Source organism: Rhynchophorus ferrugineus, unplaced genomic scaffold (genome assembly GCF_030347505.1).
Source record: "Rhynchophorus ferrugineus isolate W39M unplaced genomic scaffold, kcgeb_rfMv2 rfM9, whole genome shotgun sequence".
In the NCBI taxonomy this organism is placed as follows: Eukaryota; Metazoa; Arthropoda; class Insecta; order Coleoptera; family Curculionidae; genus Rhynchophorus; species Rhynchophorus ferrugineus.
Window position 1 is genome coordinate 28,999,653 of NW_027472588.1, and position 17,286 is coordinate 29,016,938.

General features: G+C 29.8%; 1 protein-coding gene across 4 annotated transcripts in view; it reads left to right on the top strand.

Moving 5' to 3' along the window:
* Window positions 1–17,286, top strand: part of LOC143202611 (alpha-tocopherol transfer protein-like) — a 58,977-nt gene that overhangs the window by 8,249 nt on the left and 33,442 nt on the right. The window contains exon 1 of one of the 4 annotated variants that reach the window (XM_076414253.1): window positions 12,286–12,453. The exons of 2 other annotated variants lie outside the window; for them this stretch is intronic. In XM_076414253.1, the coding sequence (XP_076270368.1) occupies window positions 12,417–12,453 (37 nt within the window). In that variant the 5' untranslated portion in view covers window positions 12,286–12,416. Of the gene's footprint in view, window positions 1–12,285; window positions 12,454–15,463; window positions 15,590–17,286 lie in introns of those variants that run through there. One more of the 4 variants, XM_076414251.1, reaches the window with a different exon arrangement.

A 17,286-nucleotide genomic window follows, 5' to 3' on the forward strand; every position in this document is an offset into this window, starting at 1 on the left:
TTTTTCTATACATATATTTTCTATACATTTCTATAATTATATCTTATATTAGATATATTGAGTACCATCTTAGTTTACAAATTAATTTATTACTATTGTTCTATTGTACTTGAATTAATACAAAAACAAAGCGAACTACTTAATCTAAATTTAAGAATAACACTTATACACTATACAAGTTGTGTGGTTTGGTCCGCTTCAATCTTTCAGACTGCTTTCATTGTGCTGAGATTTAACAATCTTATTTCATATTTTAAGACAAAATCTTGGTTTATTTCGTAAATTTCTGTCTTCGAGGTCATCATGCAGCTCTTCGTTAATTACGAAGTGATAAGCATTGGTAATTAATCGTAGAACTTTGTTTTGGCAGCGTTGGTTGGACTAGTTGGTTTGATGCTTTAGTGCAATCTCATATTTACACTCCATAGGTCCAAATTAATTTAAGATTGACCTTATAGGTTACCAATCAATCAAAAGTATCAAGAGTAAAATTATTTTTAGAACTGTAGCAACTTCAGCACATCAAATAATAAGTATATATGATTTTTTAAACTTTTATGCTATAAATATAAACATGGAATATTAAATGTAGTAATGCATATTTATATATTAATTAAAACTATAACGAATACAATTAGAACTAGATTAGAATTATTGACTTCTTAAAAGTTAGGTCTATAAAGTAAATAACTAAAATAATTGTCAAAAAGGTTTAAATAATAAATTGTTATATAGTTACATATTTTATTACATTAATCTTTAGGGTAAAATGATGTGGCTCGGTGAATGGAGGTAAATCGAAATGAAACAGTGGTGTTTACATTATGTGACCGTTATTTATTGGCAATATAAAAACAATATAAAAAATACAAATAATGAAACGGATGGCAGCGGAGTTACCTGAAGACGAGGCTTGGGCAGTCGATGGTGGCACGTCTTAACCGAACGAGGGTTGAGCACTGAATGACCGAAATACCCTTCAATAATATCCCAGATAAACGTCTCGGGGTTGCCGTCAGCCATTCGTTGTCGGGTTCCAGTTGGCACCTCGCCCGTGTTCAACATCTGGGATTATATTTCTGGGTATTTTGTAGACCGTTATTCCACGATGTAAAATTCGACATGCTCAAGATCGCTACAATACTCCCCTGCCAGAATTTTACATAAACTTATTTCAAGCAAAAAATACAAAAATGTTTGAAAAAATATTAAATACAAAAAAATATATACGAAACAAAATGTGCTATGTAAAATGGGCTTTGAAAAATATGATAGTTCGAAACGGTTGTGGTTGGTACGGTTGCGATCTGGTACGGCTGTTGATATCTTCCGGTCCTACAGATACCGTTGCATCATCGTCGCTTTGGCACTTGAATGTGGTCCATCGACGACGTTGAAAACAAGCTATTCTTCAGACAGGGCTCCCGTAATCGACGCTGTGGGAGGATCGACTGTTCGACGACGTGGTAGCTTATTTTCTTCGACGACGAGACGTTAGCAATTCTGGTACTTCGGCGAAGACAAACGAGTCTACGGTGACTGCAATCGGTACCTAGCTTCTGGGGCTGCTCTGTGACTAATCCGTAGTCACATACGTTAGGTTAATTCAGAAAAAACAAATAACGACGGTATCCGACCGAAGCTGCCCAAAGCCTTTCAAATCAAAATATCTGCCATTATGACGGAGACGGCGAGCGAAGGAAGACATTATGATTTAAACATAGCGCCGAAAGAAATGTTTAGCCGATACGCTGATGATTAAGCAGTGCTAGAAAAATATTCAAAAGATTGTGAAATAAAAATTTTGACAAAAAAATTAAAAAATGAATTGGAAATAATGAAATTAATCGGAATAAAATGAAAATGAATCTTGAAGGTAATATTGAAAACGAATTGAATTAAAAATATTTAAAATTTTGAAACAAAAAATATAACGGTCACGTGAAATACACCATTTTCTACGTACCCTCCATTCACGAGTCCAAACCCAATTTTGCGAAAGATCACGTCGGGGTCACCACTTTAGGGTAAAATGATGTGGCTCGGTGAATGGAGGTAAATCGAAATGAAACAGTGGTGTTTACATTATGTGACCGTTATTTATTGGCAATATAAAAACAATATAAAAAATACAAATAATGAAACGGATGGCAGCGGAGTTACCTGAAGACGAGGCTTGGGCAGTCGATGGTGGCACGTCTTAACCGAACGAGGGTTGAGCACTGAATGACCGAAATACCCTTCAATAATATCCCAGATAAACGTCTCGGGGTTGCCGTCAGCCATTCGTTGTCGGGTTCCAGTTGGCACCCCGCCCGTGTTCAACATCTGGGATTATATTTCTGGGTATTTTGTAGACCGTTATTCCACGATGTAAAATTCGACATGCTCAAGATCGCTACAAATCTTTAAACATCTTAATATTTGTGGGAGGTTTAAAAAATTTATCAAGTTAGTATTAATAATTTATTTCTTCTGTTTGTTCTATACATTCCATTTAGGAAGATTAATTTTCATTTTATCTAGATATTTTCATTATTTCATTTATGTATTAATAATTGAATATATATATATTGAAGAACAGTAATTTGAATAAAAAGGCTTATGTGATAAAAGGGTAATTTTTTATCTTCACTTTTACATAAAATTGCATTGTTATTTACATATTCATTCCATTATTCAATCTTTAAAACAATAGCTGTCATAATTTTTTCAGTCAGTAAATGTATTTATTTCAACAGCAATAACATTTATAGAAATATCTTATATAATACATTTTAGCGATGTATCATGTCTCCAGAACCTTATCAATTACTATTAGCTCTTAAGCAAGAACAATTTTTCTTAGCTGTTCTGACTTCGCCAGATATTAAATTAATTGAAATTCTTAAATTTGAAAATGGATTGATTAATGCTTATGTTATGAATTTGAAAAATTTTACAAATAATACCTTGTTATCTAAGGATAATTTACGCCCTACAAGCCAATACATCTGGCTTAGTTAAGTCCAAGTTAAACATCACATGCAATATAAACATCACGTGAGTAGATTTTAGCTCATTCGCCTTGTTATAACATGTTTTTAAACAGGAAAATATTTTTTGAAATAAAATTGGAGGTTCCTTTTGGCTGTATAAAATAACTATTAATATTATATAAATTTTTTTCCGCTAGATTAAGGTAGTTAAAAGTGTTGAATGTCGCATTTTTATCATCATGTGAAATCATAACAATTATGCTTATCTTCAAAAATATGTATTAAACTTCAATTGCTTATTGACGTATCAGTATTTTAATATATTAGACTGATTATTAATATTTATTATAACATGTTATTATTTACAATATATTACTTATTACCCCAACAGATACATTGCATTATTTGTTTAATAACAAACGTTTACTTTTATGTTACTAAATTAATACACTTATTACAAATAAAAATAATGGTGCCCACATTTATCATTAAACATATATTTTATATATAATATTATAAAATAATGCATTTAATGTATACAATATTATGAATATACATTTATTAATTTAATAAATATACATATTCAATAAACAATTTCTTATATATATATATATATATATATATATATATATATATATATATATATATATATATATATATATATATATATGTAATATATATATATATATATATATATATATATTACATTACCTATTTTTTATTACTAAATAATTAATTATAATTCTAAATCTCAATATTCAGAAAATTTTATGGTCATTTGAAAGCATAATTGGAGATACTTTTTATTATTATTATTATAAAAAGTAATAATATTAATAATATGAACTGAACTATTTATTAAGGAAATTAATGTTGAAAACAGTCAAGTATATTTTAATCAATGACTCATAAAATTATTTAGTGAATCATTTTATCAACATATTTTATTATAACAAGATACCGTAAGACAATGAAACCCAATTATTAAATGTTATTTGTTTAAGTATATCAGTATAATAACAAATATTAGGTAATATAAGTAAACAAATAATAAAATATGTATCAAGGTAAATTTTCAATACAAATAGTTTCCTTTCTAGATTGATGGATAAATTTTTGAAAATTTATATTCAATAGATTATAATTCAGGTTCTTATTTAACAATTGTTCTGGCTTAATCGGTACATATATTAAAAGTGTTATATATTAAAAACGATATAGGATTATAGATAAGATTAGCATGGTCCTTGTTCAAGAATAACATCCAAAAGGGTGAAGTATTTTTAACCGACTTCGAAATAGGGGGAGGTTTAATTGAAAAGTCCCCGGCATACCATAGTAAAACACATTCTTTTGGCAAAATTACTTTTTTTATTCAACATAATTTCCTTCAAGGGTAATACACTGATTATAGCGACCCTCCAACTTTTCGATCCCATTTTTGTAGTACGAATTGTCCTTTGCTTAAAAATATGCTTCAATTTTGGCGATCACCTCTCCATTCGACGAAAATTTCTTCCCAGCCAGGATTGATTAAGATCTGAGAACAGGAAATAGACGAATTCTCTTTGCTATTAAAGCGAAATTAGTTTTAGTTCTTGTATCAATGAAACTTAGTATGAAAACTCATATCTTTAGGAGTATCAATTGGGTCAATTTTTGTTATAGTTTTCAGCTTTCAAAATGTCTATTTTTTAAATTTTATTAACCACAGTTTATTGTACAAATGCGGTGAACTCAGACTTTAGATTATTTTAAATATTTTGGACAGTGATCCATACGTCGTTCCATTTCTTGTAATATAATTTGATTGAGCTTAAAATTTCGCGTCTTTGTGCACTTTTGGATGTTTAAACTAATCTGTATACGTTATTACAATATTTGAGAACATTTAATAAGCACAGCAAGTACCTCTTCACATAGAGGCAACCAATCTGACAATCTGACACATAATAAACTTCCCATAAGTGACGTAAATAGACTATTTAAGAATCTATATAGTGGTATGGAATAACTTTATGACTAATATAAATAACTTAAGTGTGTAAGATTTTAAATAATGCTGTTAATAGCTAGAATATTTTGGGGCGAGTTAAAATGTAAACAACTCGTTCGTCATATCATGTCAACAGACCAGAGAATATCTAATGCTGTATCAGTGTACCACTCATTTAAAGAAACAATTGAAGATAAGTACGTGATAACTGTCACGTCTGAGCAGCTCTCAGTTTCAGTAGAATTATTTGTGAGTATCGACTGTAGCTTCGTACGCCAGTTTGCTTTAATGATTTTCTAAATTGCATTTGTTTTTATTAATCTTTTAAAACTTCAACAATCTGCCTGTGGGCAATAAGTATTATTATATGATTTCCGTTATATAATATAACTATCCTAGCATGTAGAAGATTACTTCAGTAAGTGATCTGCTGAACAAACATATAATCTAAATCTTATTGTAGATACTATTCTAACTTATTCTAAAGTCTATCCTAACTTATTCTAAAAACTACTAACTTATTCTAGAGATTATTAAATCTCACTATATGTGCTTATTAATCAGTTCGTATGGTAGTTTGCGTTTGAGCCTAAGCACTACACTGTCATCGCGCACATTTAGCTCTTTGGCGAGTGCATCCCAATATAGTCTTTCAGAGTACTTCGCACTAACACTTCGAATCACACTTGTTATGGGTTCTAAGGGGATATCGCGCTGAATTTGTTTGTTGGAAACGTAATATGGGGCATCGGAGGATATCTATGTTAGATGTGCTGTAGTATCCCACAGTACCATAGGTCCAAATGGGCCTTAGTATTGACTTATACTGCAAAACCAAAAAATAATCAAATATTTATGTAAAATGTTATTGCTGAACTAATGTGACGAAAAATCAGAAGTAGTTCAGTGTAAAAGCCATTCAGGACTACAGGAAACTGTTTCTATTGTGTAACTGGTAGAACGTTGAGCTCTCACGAGGAGGTCGCGGGTTCGATTCCCAATGGGGGAGGCAACTTTCTTTTAGTCTAATTTGGTTGGAACATTTGTCAAATCACCTAGACTAGTTAGCGAACGCCGGGGCCTGAGGCGTTCCTTATTTTCAATCATTGTTTCTTTATTCTTACTTTTTTTATACCTGCTGTATTTTTACTTGGGATATCCATTGTAATACTTAATAAAATAACTGCATAATTTACTCATATTAGATATCTATCTAACACGAAAAAAAGGAAATTAAGGTGTTTTAACACAAAAATTGAGCTGACTTTAAAGAGTAAATAAGGAACTCACTAAAAAGTAAAACATATTCAAACAAGACACGTATTTTATATTCTACTATATACACACCATTTAGCTTAATATCTATGTAAACCTATTTATGTATTTACAATATTATTTTAACTGCTGCCAACTGATTAGTTTGAAGTCGGTGCCGAGCCCAAACTATACACAAATAATAATATAATTTTGTTACATATATACAAAATTCAAATACAAACAAAATAAATCTATTGTATTGCTCGACCCCGACTTCAAAGTGATCAGTTGGTTAGTAGTTAAAATAATATTGTAAATAGTTAAGTAGGTTTAGGTAGGTATTAAGCTAAATTGTGTGTATATAGTAGAATATAAAATACGTGTAGTAGATAGGTTAAATAAGGTTTTTGTTTATTTTTACTTCGTTATTGCAACGATTATTATATACATATTTAATTAAAAAAGGCGGTTCAATTTTTTGAAAAAATATTTTATAGTTTTTATAATAGCTAATAACAATGTATCAGATTTAACATCACAATGTGTGATATTAAACAAATGTGAATAATACAGCCTATGGATTTACAAATCCAAATTAATATTTATTTGAGATGTTTTTAAGAAATAGAATAATGCAATAAATGAAACTATTACTCAAAAATAATAGTTTCTAGACTGTGTTTTTTAATCAAAAATAAATTAAATTAATGACTTGTGATCATTTACAAAGACTATTAAATAATCATTACTATTACCTTAAAAATGATAAATGTTTTGAATATGATAAACCTTGTTTTAAGTATAGAAACAAACGGAAACGACATTAATTATCGCAGAAAAATTTCAAAAATGGATATATAAATGAAGATAAACAGCTCGAAGGTTCTGAATAATATGCGTTAAAGTTCAACTTACGCCTGAGTTAATTCGTGGTTTAGTAAAAGCATCATTTAAAAGATATGTGTTCATTTCTGTGGAATTCAAACAGGCTAACTTCTAGTGTTTTTTTTGTATAATATAGTTCCATATTAGTATCGCGGCTATTGTGGGCAGTTCGTAAAGTGCATTGACTCATATCTTATGGTTATTATCTTTAAATTATTTATCAGCATGAGTTCTGACATTCCTTGAAATATTTGATAATATTGTTTATAAATTAAGACCAACATTTATGCTAATGATAATCTCATGCAAATCCAGCTAATTATTCTTTATGTTACACTATACATAATTTAATTCGTTAATACATTTTTTTAATTAATATATTGTTACTAGTCGTTTCCGTCTAACGTACAATTTGTCTTTATAATAACTTAAATCTAGGTATATAACTAGGAGGACCCATCGGCCCTATCTCAGTCTCTGGTGAAATAATGTTTATATTCGTCACTGCTGAATTTTTAATATATGTTCCTCACTACACGACAATACACAAGATCAGATGGTTTGATTTTTTTGAGTCTGTGTCCTGTTCTAGTGGTATGCAATAGTTGTAATATTTCAATATTCGTGTGACAATGGAGTTTTTCCTCATGCCCCCTTGCAATTCTCTTGATTTCTTGACTGACTGTAGGTATATGAAGGTCTCGATGTAGATAATCAGTCCTGTAGTATTTGGATGCACCCACAATACCTCTCAGGACTTTGTTCTGAAAAATTTTTATTTTATTTTTGTTACTCTTTGAGAACATCCCCATAATTAAACTCCGTATGTCCATATAGGTTTCAATATTTGCTTATATAATCGCAATTTATTATGTATTGATAATTATGATTTTCCTCCAATTAGCCAATACATTTTCCTATATTTCAATTCCAGTTCATTTCTTTTCTTCGTTATATATTCCTTCCAGCGAAGTTTTGCATCAAGATTCATTCCGAGATATTTAGCGTTGTTGCTATATGGAATGATTAATGTTATGGGTTCTTGTACGGTCTGTTTATAGGTGAACTGCAGATATACAGATTTACTTCAATTAATTCTTTCTCAACCTTGTGTCCAATTATTTATATTGTCACTTGCCTGTTGTAATTTTCGTGAGGCTTCTTCACTATTGTCTCCGTCAGTTATAATCGCAGTATCATCAGCAAATGTAGCCATCCTAATATTTTCCGTTTGTGGTATATCACAAGTCTAGAGTATATAAAGCATTGATCCCTGTATACCTCCTTATGGCACACCTGCTTTAGATTCTTTTATTGTAGAGTAAGCTTTTTCTTGTTTGACTCTAAACATTCTGGTTGTAATGTATGATTTTAATAGTTCGGTGTGTTGTTTTGGTAGCATTTTCTGTAGTTTATGAACAACGCTTCATGCCAAACCTTATCGAAAGCTTGTGCTTCATCTAAAAATATAGTTGAGCATACTTTTTTACTTTCGTCGTTAGTACATAAACTAGCAATATTAAATTAGAAAACATGACAAATAACTACGTAATATTTTTTGAAATAAATAAAATATAAGATACCTAGATTATTTCACTAATTATTTGTTTTTCAAATACAAAACTACTAATTATGTCATAACTTATGTTTATTTAATGATCTGAGTGCTATGTGAATAATAATTTATAAAAAAATACATACGTCTAATCTTAGGAATACAGGCGATAGACAAAGGAACATGAACATCTGATAGATGTACAATATGTATTTATTACGTTGTTGAGCCTTGTGTGTATGGACACATTATCTTCTTGGAATATGGCAGAGTTTGACGGAATGAGGTTAGACAGTAATCCGGCCAGTGATGTGAATGAAAGAACCAGCTGAATGCCATGATATTGCTGCCCAAATTATCTCATTCGCAATCGCAGACCTTCTATGAAATTTGTAAGAGTTTTTGATTTGTTTTAAAATATTATTTTTATTAAGGAAAGAAGTGGAGACTTGTTGAACGGCGATACAAAATGATTGATTGATTGATTTGATTTTTTATTCATTAAAAAACAGACCAAATAATTCAACAAGTCACCAGACTGATTGAACCAGGATGTTCTACAGGGTCGCCTTCAGGGGATGTAGGGTTTACTGTTTCTACGGATTGGATGACCCGTTGGACTTGGCATGGCCACTGGAACCATACGGTCGAAATAGAGACGAAGGAAGATACATAGAATTCGATCTTCCAGGTATAAAGTTGTAATGCATGTAAAGTTTGGCGCGTTTGAATCACCAGAGGGTATTTAAAAAAGGGTATTGATAAAAACATATTTAAATATTATTTAATCGTTGTCTGAAACGTTTTCAAAACATATTGTCTAATCTAATAAAATACTTTTAAATGGGAATATACTGTAATAATATAATGTTTTTCCTTATATATAATGTATATTTAATATTATATAGTGCATTTAAATCATACTTGCATATCTGCATTGAACATTAGTGAATATTTTTCCATTTTTACATTTAATATCAAAATTGGGTTTAAATCTACCATTTGCTTTTTTCACCGACTAAAATAAACAACACTTAATTGCTGTTTTCTTATTGCAGAGTACTGTTGAGAATGTTTGAAATAATTAGACTTAAAAGTACTGCAATTTGTTGATATAATTTTTTTATTATTTAATTATTACATTGTTACTAGTCGTTTCCGTCTAACTTACAATTTGTGATTATGATAACTTAAATCTAGGTATATAACAAGGAGGGCCCATCGGCCCTATCTTAGTCTCTGGTGAAATAATGTTTATACATGTCTCTGCTGTATTTTTTAATATAATATATGCACCTCACTACACAACATTACACATGATCAGATGGTTTGATTCTTCTAAGTCCGTGTCTTGTTCTGGTGGTATCCAGGAGCTACAATATTTCAATATTCTCATGAGAATGGAGTCTTTCCTTATGCCTCTTGCAATTCTCTTGATTTCTTGACTGACTGTGTTGACTGACTGAGTATCTGAAGGTCTCGACGTAGGTGATCAGTCCTATAGTATTTGGGTGTGCCCACAATAACTCTCAGGATTTTGTTCTGAAAAATTTGTATTTTATTTATGTTACTCTTTGCAGAACATCCCCATAATTGAACTCCGTATGTAGATATAGGTTTCAGTTTTTTGCTTATATAATAGCAATTTATTATGTAGTGATCATTGCGATTTTCATCCAATTAGCCAGTATATTTGCCTATATTTCAATTCCAGTTTTTTTCTATTCTTCTTTATATGTTCCTTCCGGCGAATTTTTGCATTTAGATTCACTCCGAGATATTTATTGTTGTTGCTATATGTAATGATAGTATTATTTAATGCTATTGGGGCTTGTACGGTCTGTTTATAGGTGAAATGTACATGTACAGATTTACTTTCATTAATGATATAAAATATGATAAAGAATTTTAGCTAAATTAAGTGTAGTACACAATTTTCTTATTTAACTCAAACTCAAGAAATAGCATAATACATAATTATTAATAATTGAAAATAGATTATTAGGACGGTTAAGTAACATTTAGATAACAAAGCACAATAACAATAGCAGAAAAACTATATATTAATTCTTGCTTATACATATACGCTTATTTCTTAGTCTTTTTTTGTAGTTTGCTGTCAGGTTCCTTATCTGCCTTAATTCAAATTAGATTCGCTTGTTTCAAAAGAGTCTGCGAATTAACGTGTGTTATAATTTTAATTTTTCAAACATTTTAATTTACTTAATTGGAAAATACATATTTGTACCTACTTCTAATTTCTTCTGACATTGAAATTCGAGCTGACTTTCCTTTTCAATAGGTTAAGGCAAATTACTTATAAGATATAAACATATTACGTATTTCAATATATGCAATGAGTTTTATCCAGAAGGTTTATGTAGGACCTCACAAGAAACTCTCTTAGATGTATATTGTATCATTGCTTACTTTCAGAAAATACGTTTGCCCTGGAGGAGGAAGCTTTGCAAGAAAAAATTACTATTTTTGGGAATACAAATATTTATTTTGATTTTGCATTTAAACAAATTATTTTTACTTTAAATGTTCTAAAAATTATACGCAACAATAGAAAATTTCAAATATAACCTAAAATATGACCGACAAAATATGGGAGACCCACCTTTGAATGACGAGTTTTACTATAGAATTAATGGTTTGAGCAGTTTGAAGCAGCGTATCGTTTCACCTTCTCACATGGTTTTCAATCCCACCAAATACCAATTATCATCATCAATTCATAAACGACGGTCGGTTATACTATTCACATTTTCAAACATTGTGCACGAAGCCTTTGAAAGAGGGTTATTTTAATTCTGATTGTCATATTTCCTTTCTTTCACACATACTATCTTAGAGAAGCAACAACCTGCAGTTTGACCGGTTTGTCTTACTACTTTAGTGGTAGATGTCGCTTTCTCCCCCTGTATTACGAATCCTAAGTGCTTGAATTCCTATACTTGCTCTAAGTGGATATCGTTACGATTTACATTAATGGGTTAAGGCCAAGGAGTTTGTAGCATCAGTTTCATCATCACATCTTTGAATGTAATTTATTTTTGTAAGAAATTTCGCATAATTGCATGCTTTAGTAGATTGAAAATCAGTGGAAAGTTGACATACCCTTGGCTAACACTGGACTGCATCTTAAATAAACTCGACAATCATTTCTGACTCACACACAACCAATGGTACCATCGTAAGATACCCGAAGAAGGTTGACAATTTTTAAGGAACATTTTTCATGAACATGTTTCATAGCCACCCGCCACTGTGTGTACTAATAATAATTTTTATTACTTAAACATAACTTGTCAGTAAAACTAATTGCTTATATGCTACATTAAATTTAATATGGAAAATTTTGCATAAAAACCAATACCGATTATGTATATTTTTTCAATCGCCTGGTATATTAAATTGATCTAATTATCGTATAATGCAAAAAAATTACAAGTTGTTTTTCATAAACTGATTGGTTCGAAACCACGTACCAAACACAAACTATTCAGTAATATTAAAAATGATGTTCGAAAACAACGATACTGATAACAACCGTGATATCTATAAACATACTCACTACTTGACCTGAGTTTATATATTTTGATGTTCAGTCGCAAAACAATCATCGGTGATATATCACTCTTTCCTATATATAAATCGTTCAGTCGAGTATATTTTTGTTGTTGCAGTTCGTGTTACTTCATCGTTCTAAAGCTGCATCCAGTAATTTATATAATTGAAAATGATTTCAGTTGTTCCTAAGAAAATACCAGAAAAGTGTAAGTATCTATTTAATTCTTCAATTGCTACTAACTGAACAATGTATTTATAGTTAGTTTTTCCGGTATTTAGAAAACAATTTTAAATTATTAATAATACTAGTTGAATATCGATATCGATAAAGCATATATTTGAATATATAAATGAGTCTAAAGATGTTTTATTAGAAAAATTATTGTTACAACACATTATTGGTTAGAAACAAAAACTTAAAATCGAAGTTTATATCTAGGAGAACTCATCAGTCCTTACTTAGACTTTAGAGGAATAATTTTTTTTTAAAATAATTTTAATCTTACATTGCGTATGCTTAATACAATCTTAATTTACAAATTAATTGATTTCCACTGTTGTACTTGCAATACACAAACAAGAATACTCCTAAAATGAAATAAAATAAAATAACTTAATTAAGTTAAGAGTAAGACGTTATACTACACAAGTTCGGGTGCTTTGATTCGCTTCAATCTTCTGATTTCCTGCTCGTTATACAGTTGCTGTGGTTAAGTAGTGTTTTTTTTCATCTTTTATGGAGACATCTTGGACAACTTCGTAAATCCATTGGATTTCTACATGCCGCTCTTCCTTTGTTACGTAGCGATAAGCATTGGTAATTAATCGTACAATTTTGTTTTGACTTAGGATTACTAATTGGTTTGATGTTTTTTGGTGCAACCCCATATTTGTGCGCCATAGGTCCAAATTGGCTTTTATGATCGATTGACAATCCAATCTCTTTGATTTTAGGTCAAGTAGAGAGAAAAATATGAAATTAGATTTTGAGTCTGATCTGCTCTGTTTCTTGTCTAACATGATGTTTATAGTAACTGATAATAACACTTCTGTTTTCCTGTTAGACGCTTACACATCTATATTGATTATATTGAATACTGCTCGAGTGTCATTCAAGAGTTGTAATACTTCGATAATAACATGACAATGGAATATCTTACGATGGAGGTGCTGATTGCATATACTGAGACCCCTTAGGACTTTGTTTTGAAAGAAATACATCTAAGAATAGAGAGCAGCAGACTTTTTTTTATATTCGTCGACTTCTTCAATGATCTCTGTCATTCTATACTCCTGGTAAATAGTTACATGTTTGTTTATAACGAAACTAATGTGCAGGTATTAGATTTTTTCTTCTTATAAGTGGTTTTAGTCTTATACGATCTTTTCATAAAGTCGTCTTCGCCCATGACTTTTCAACTTGAATTGAAAGCTTGTTGTATTTAACTATCACCTAATGTATCATAGCATAGTGGGGTTATAGTTATATCTTTCAAAATGTCATTTTTTGAACACTAAGTTCATGGTATATTTTTGGAAGAGAATATCGAACAATTGGTTTCTACAGCTGTACTAGTACATACACGTATACTCTTTAGCCGAATATTTTCAAAACCATTTTGCATACATGTGGTGAATCTAAAATAATCTAAACATTCAATTGTAGGCTCTTTGTCACAGATCATATGCTTTAAATAACCTAATAAACAAAATTAAGCGTCACGTGATTTAGATAACCAATTTCTCTGCAAAACTGATGGCAAAACGTATAAACATTTTATTTCCTTCGAAGCCACCCAATATTTGACCCAATTTTCTGGCTTTTCACATTGCTCAAGGTTTTCGTATAATATGAATTTGCCTTCTTTCTGAATTACCACCATATCTCATAGATATTCACCTACGACTTGTCAATAACCAACACTGAAAGTTGTTTACTTATGTTGTTCTTGGATTGTCGATTAATAATTTGTCATTTTGATGCTTATATGACTCGAATCAACATAATTATTTTGAATTAATCATCGTTGGTTCGTCAAAAGCTTTAATATGTTATATTTTATTGTTTTTAATATAATTTTTAGTAATAGTAAAAAAATAACCGAATTATTTTTACCGAAATTGAATAAAATAAAAAGAGAAAACTTTTCTATACGTAGTACATTATCAATTTTTCATTATTTAAAGATGTAGATTGATGAAGAAATTGTTATATAAGTTATATAAGAAACCTATATGATTAAACCAAATTGATTAAATTTAAAGGATATATATTATTTTGTATTTATATCCTATTTAATATTAGGGGAAATAATTACTGTTTTAATTTTCTGTAATATTATATTGTCATTTTGGTTATAGATACAATTTTATTTTATAAAATAATATTGCATTTTGATGTTTTGTACTCTGTAAAATCGCCTGTATAAGAATTTATGTTCTTTTTTATATAACATTTTTTTAAACTTTATATAAATGTTTCACAATACTTTCAGAGTTGCGATATATCAATCAACGATGCATATATCAAATATATTTTGAGTATTTTACAGGCACTTTCAAATATTACATGTGATATCAGGATAATTTCTAAATAATGCTTAGATGCAGGAGGGCAATTGTTTTTATTCGAAAATACGACGTTTCAACGACGTACTGTTCAAAATATATTTAAAATATATATGCCTGTATATATTTAGGATTAAATTAGTTATTTAATGACATAATATAAAGTGTTTTATTACATAGCTTGAATACACTCATATTGTTTAATATATTTAGATAAAAATATTATGAATATAGCGATTTATAATGAGATACATAATATTGTTTATTATCATGTCATTCAATTCAAAATCTATGTCGGTCCATCTTAGTAACCGTATGTCATCTATTGCTGATCCCTGCATGCTAAAATTAACAAGGAAGTGAGTCGACTATATTTAAATAATTAACACTAATTTTTGAATATTTTAGCTTTATAACATTACTGAAACATGCACTCAATTGATTAAAAATTGTATTTACTTTATTCTTCTGTAATATTAGTAGCATGATTTTATTTAAAAGTCTTTATTTTAAAGAGTGGCATTGCATTTTGAACGATTTGGTAAAATCGCATATATAACAATCTGTGTCCTTACTACACGGTTTTATATAATGTGTCGCTTTTTTCGCAATACATTCAGAAGTCAGAGAGGTTCGAAACTAATCAGAATTCACGAAAAATCACTGTTTCATGTAGACGCGTTTTATAGATTCTATATGTTTATTGTTAACTTGTGCGTGATTATATTTAAACAATGCCTTGTTGTGAGATAGTAACTGTTCCTATTCCAAATTGTAAGTATTCTTTTCTATTCTGTTTAATAGTTTTAATTGCGTTATATTATATATAAAGTATGATGTAACATTCACAGTAACACTCTTACAATTTTTGATAACTTATTTTCTAGAATGATTTGTGACCTCTTTCGTTATTTTGTATAGGGTGGAAAAACATAGACTCTTAGTTTCCAAAATAATGATACTTGCTAGGATTCTTAAGTTATTCTTATACTTATGTTCGTTTCCTTGGTGCCGCCATTAGTAATATTCTATCGAATTAAAATTGCTTTGGCCGATTGTTGATCATATAGCTGCAGATCTTTTTAATTCAAGTTGTGACACATGGATTTTCATCGATTGTCGCAAGTTAAAATAATACATTTTTATACAATTGGGTTGTCGACATGTTGTTAGTTTTAATACAGTTTGAGCTATGTACAGCTAACATTTTCGTGTAAAAAGTATCAACTATTTATTTTTACTTATAATAGTTTGAATTACATTAACTTGTAAAACAAGTTTAGGGTCTTCATGTAGTATAGATTTTCTCCTTTATGAATTTATATCTCCTAGGTTTCCTCATGACCTCGTTCTTATTCTAACAAGTTATCTACAGATGCCTTAAATTGAAATCGCAACTTCTAAGTGCCTTAAATAAGTATCTAGTTATTAATATTAACCTAGAGTCAGGTAACTTTTTAAAAATAACCATTGTCAATATCAAGGTTTTCGGTTATCTGTAAGTGTCATCAGTGCTAACCGCAAATGTTGCTTTACTAAAAATACGCATTTTAATTAATTTTACATATTCTTTAAACATTTAACTTTATGGCAAACATTTGCATATATTATTTCTTGACCTTTCTTGAAGCGTGTAGGATAGGATACGTGTTGCATTAAAAAATACAGGTGTATTTTCTATCTTTCTTGTGCAGATTAATCTACAAGGACGCATTTAGTATTAAAATGTTTTTGCCAATTAATTGAATTAACATACAAGATAAATAAAAAATGCAGAATGAAACTTAGCAAATAAGAAAAATAGATTAAAGAAAGTGTGCTTGAACATAGGTATGAAATGGTGAAGAATAGTGGATGTGAATAGTTTAACTTACATATAGTTTAGGGCTAAGAATTTACGATATATTGGTGTTTCTGATGCGAAACTACCTCTTTCATGGGATTGATTATGTTACTTGACTTACTCGGTTTGAACGAAGGCTGTAGTTGAAAATATGTTGAATATATCGAATGTTATCCTTGATATTCACCCCGGATTTCTGATGGTATCTGAGGAAGCTGGACCTCATTCCTTATTGTGTCTAGGGATAGAAAAACCTGGACTCTTAGATTACCAAATACTCATGCTTCATGTCCCTTTAGTGTCGCTATTGATGATCTTCCATCGATTTAAAATCGCGACGCACTTGGTTCGGTTTCAAGTGTCTGTACTCTTATCTAAAGTACCTACTTAATAGGAGAAAATACTCGTTCTTTTTCACCAACTATATTTTAAATCCTGTTTTGTATAAATATATAACAATTAATGTAATAACTAGATATATAAATATAACTAAGTATTTTGCGTCGCAACAAACTTCAAAGTATTATTGTTTTCGGTGGAATTTTATTATTATCTTGGGGTTTTAGTTATTTTTGTAAAAATCGAGGTTCTATTCAGTTAGATTATCTGACGAGAATCTAAATCTAAA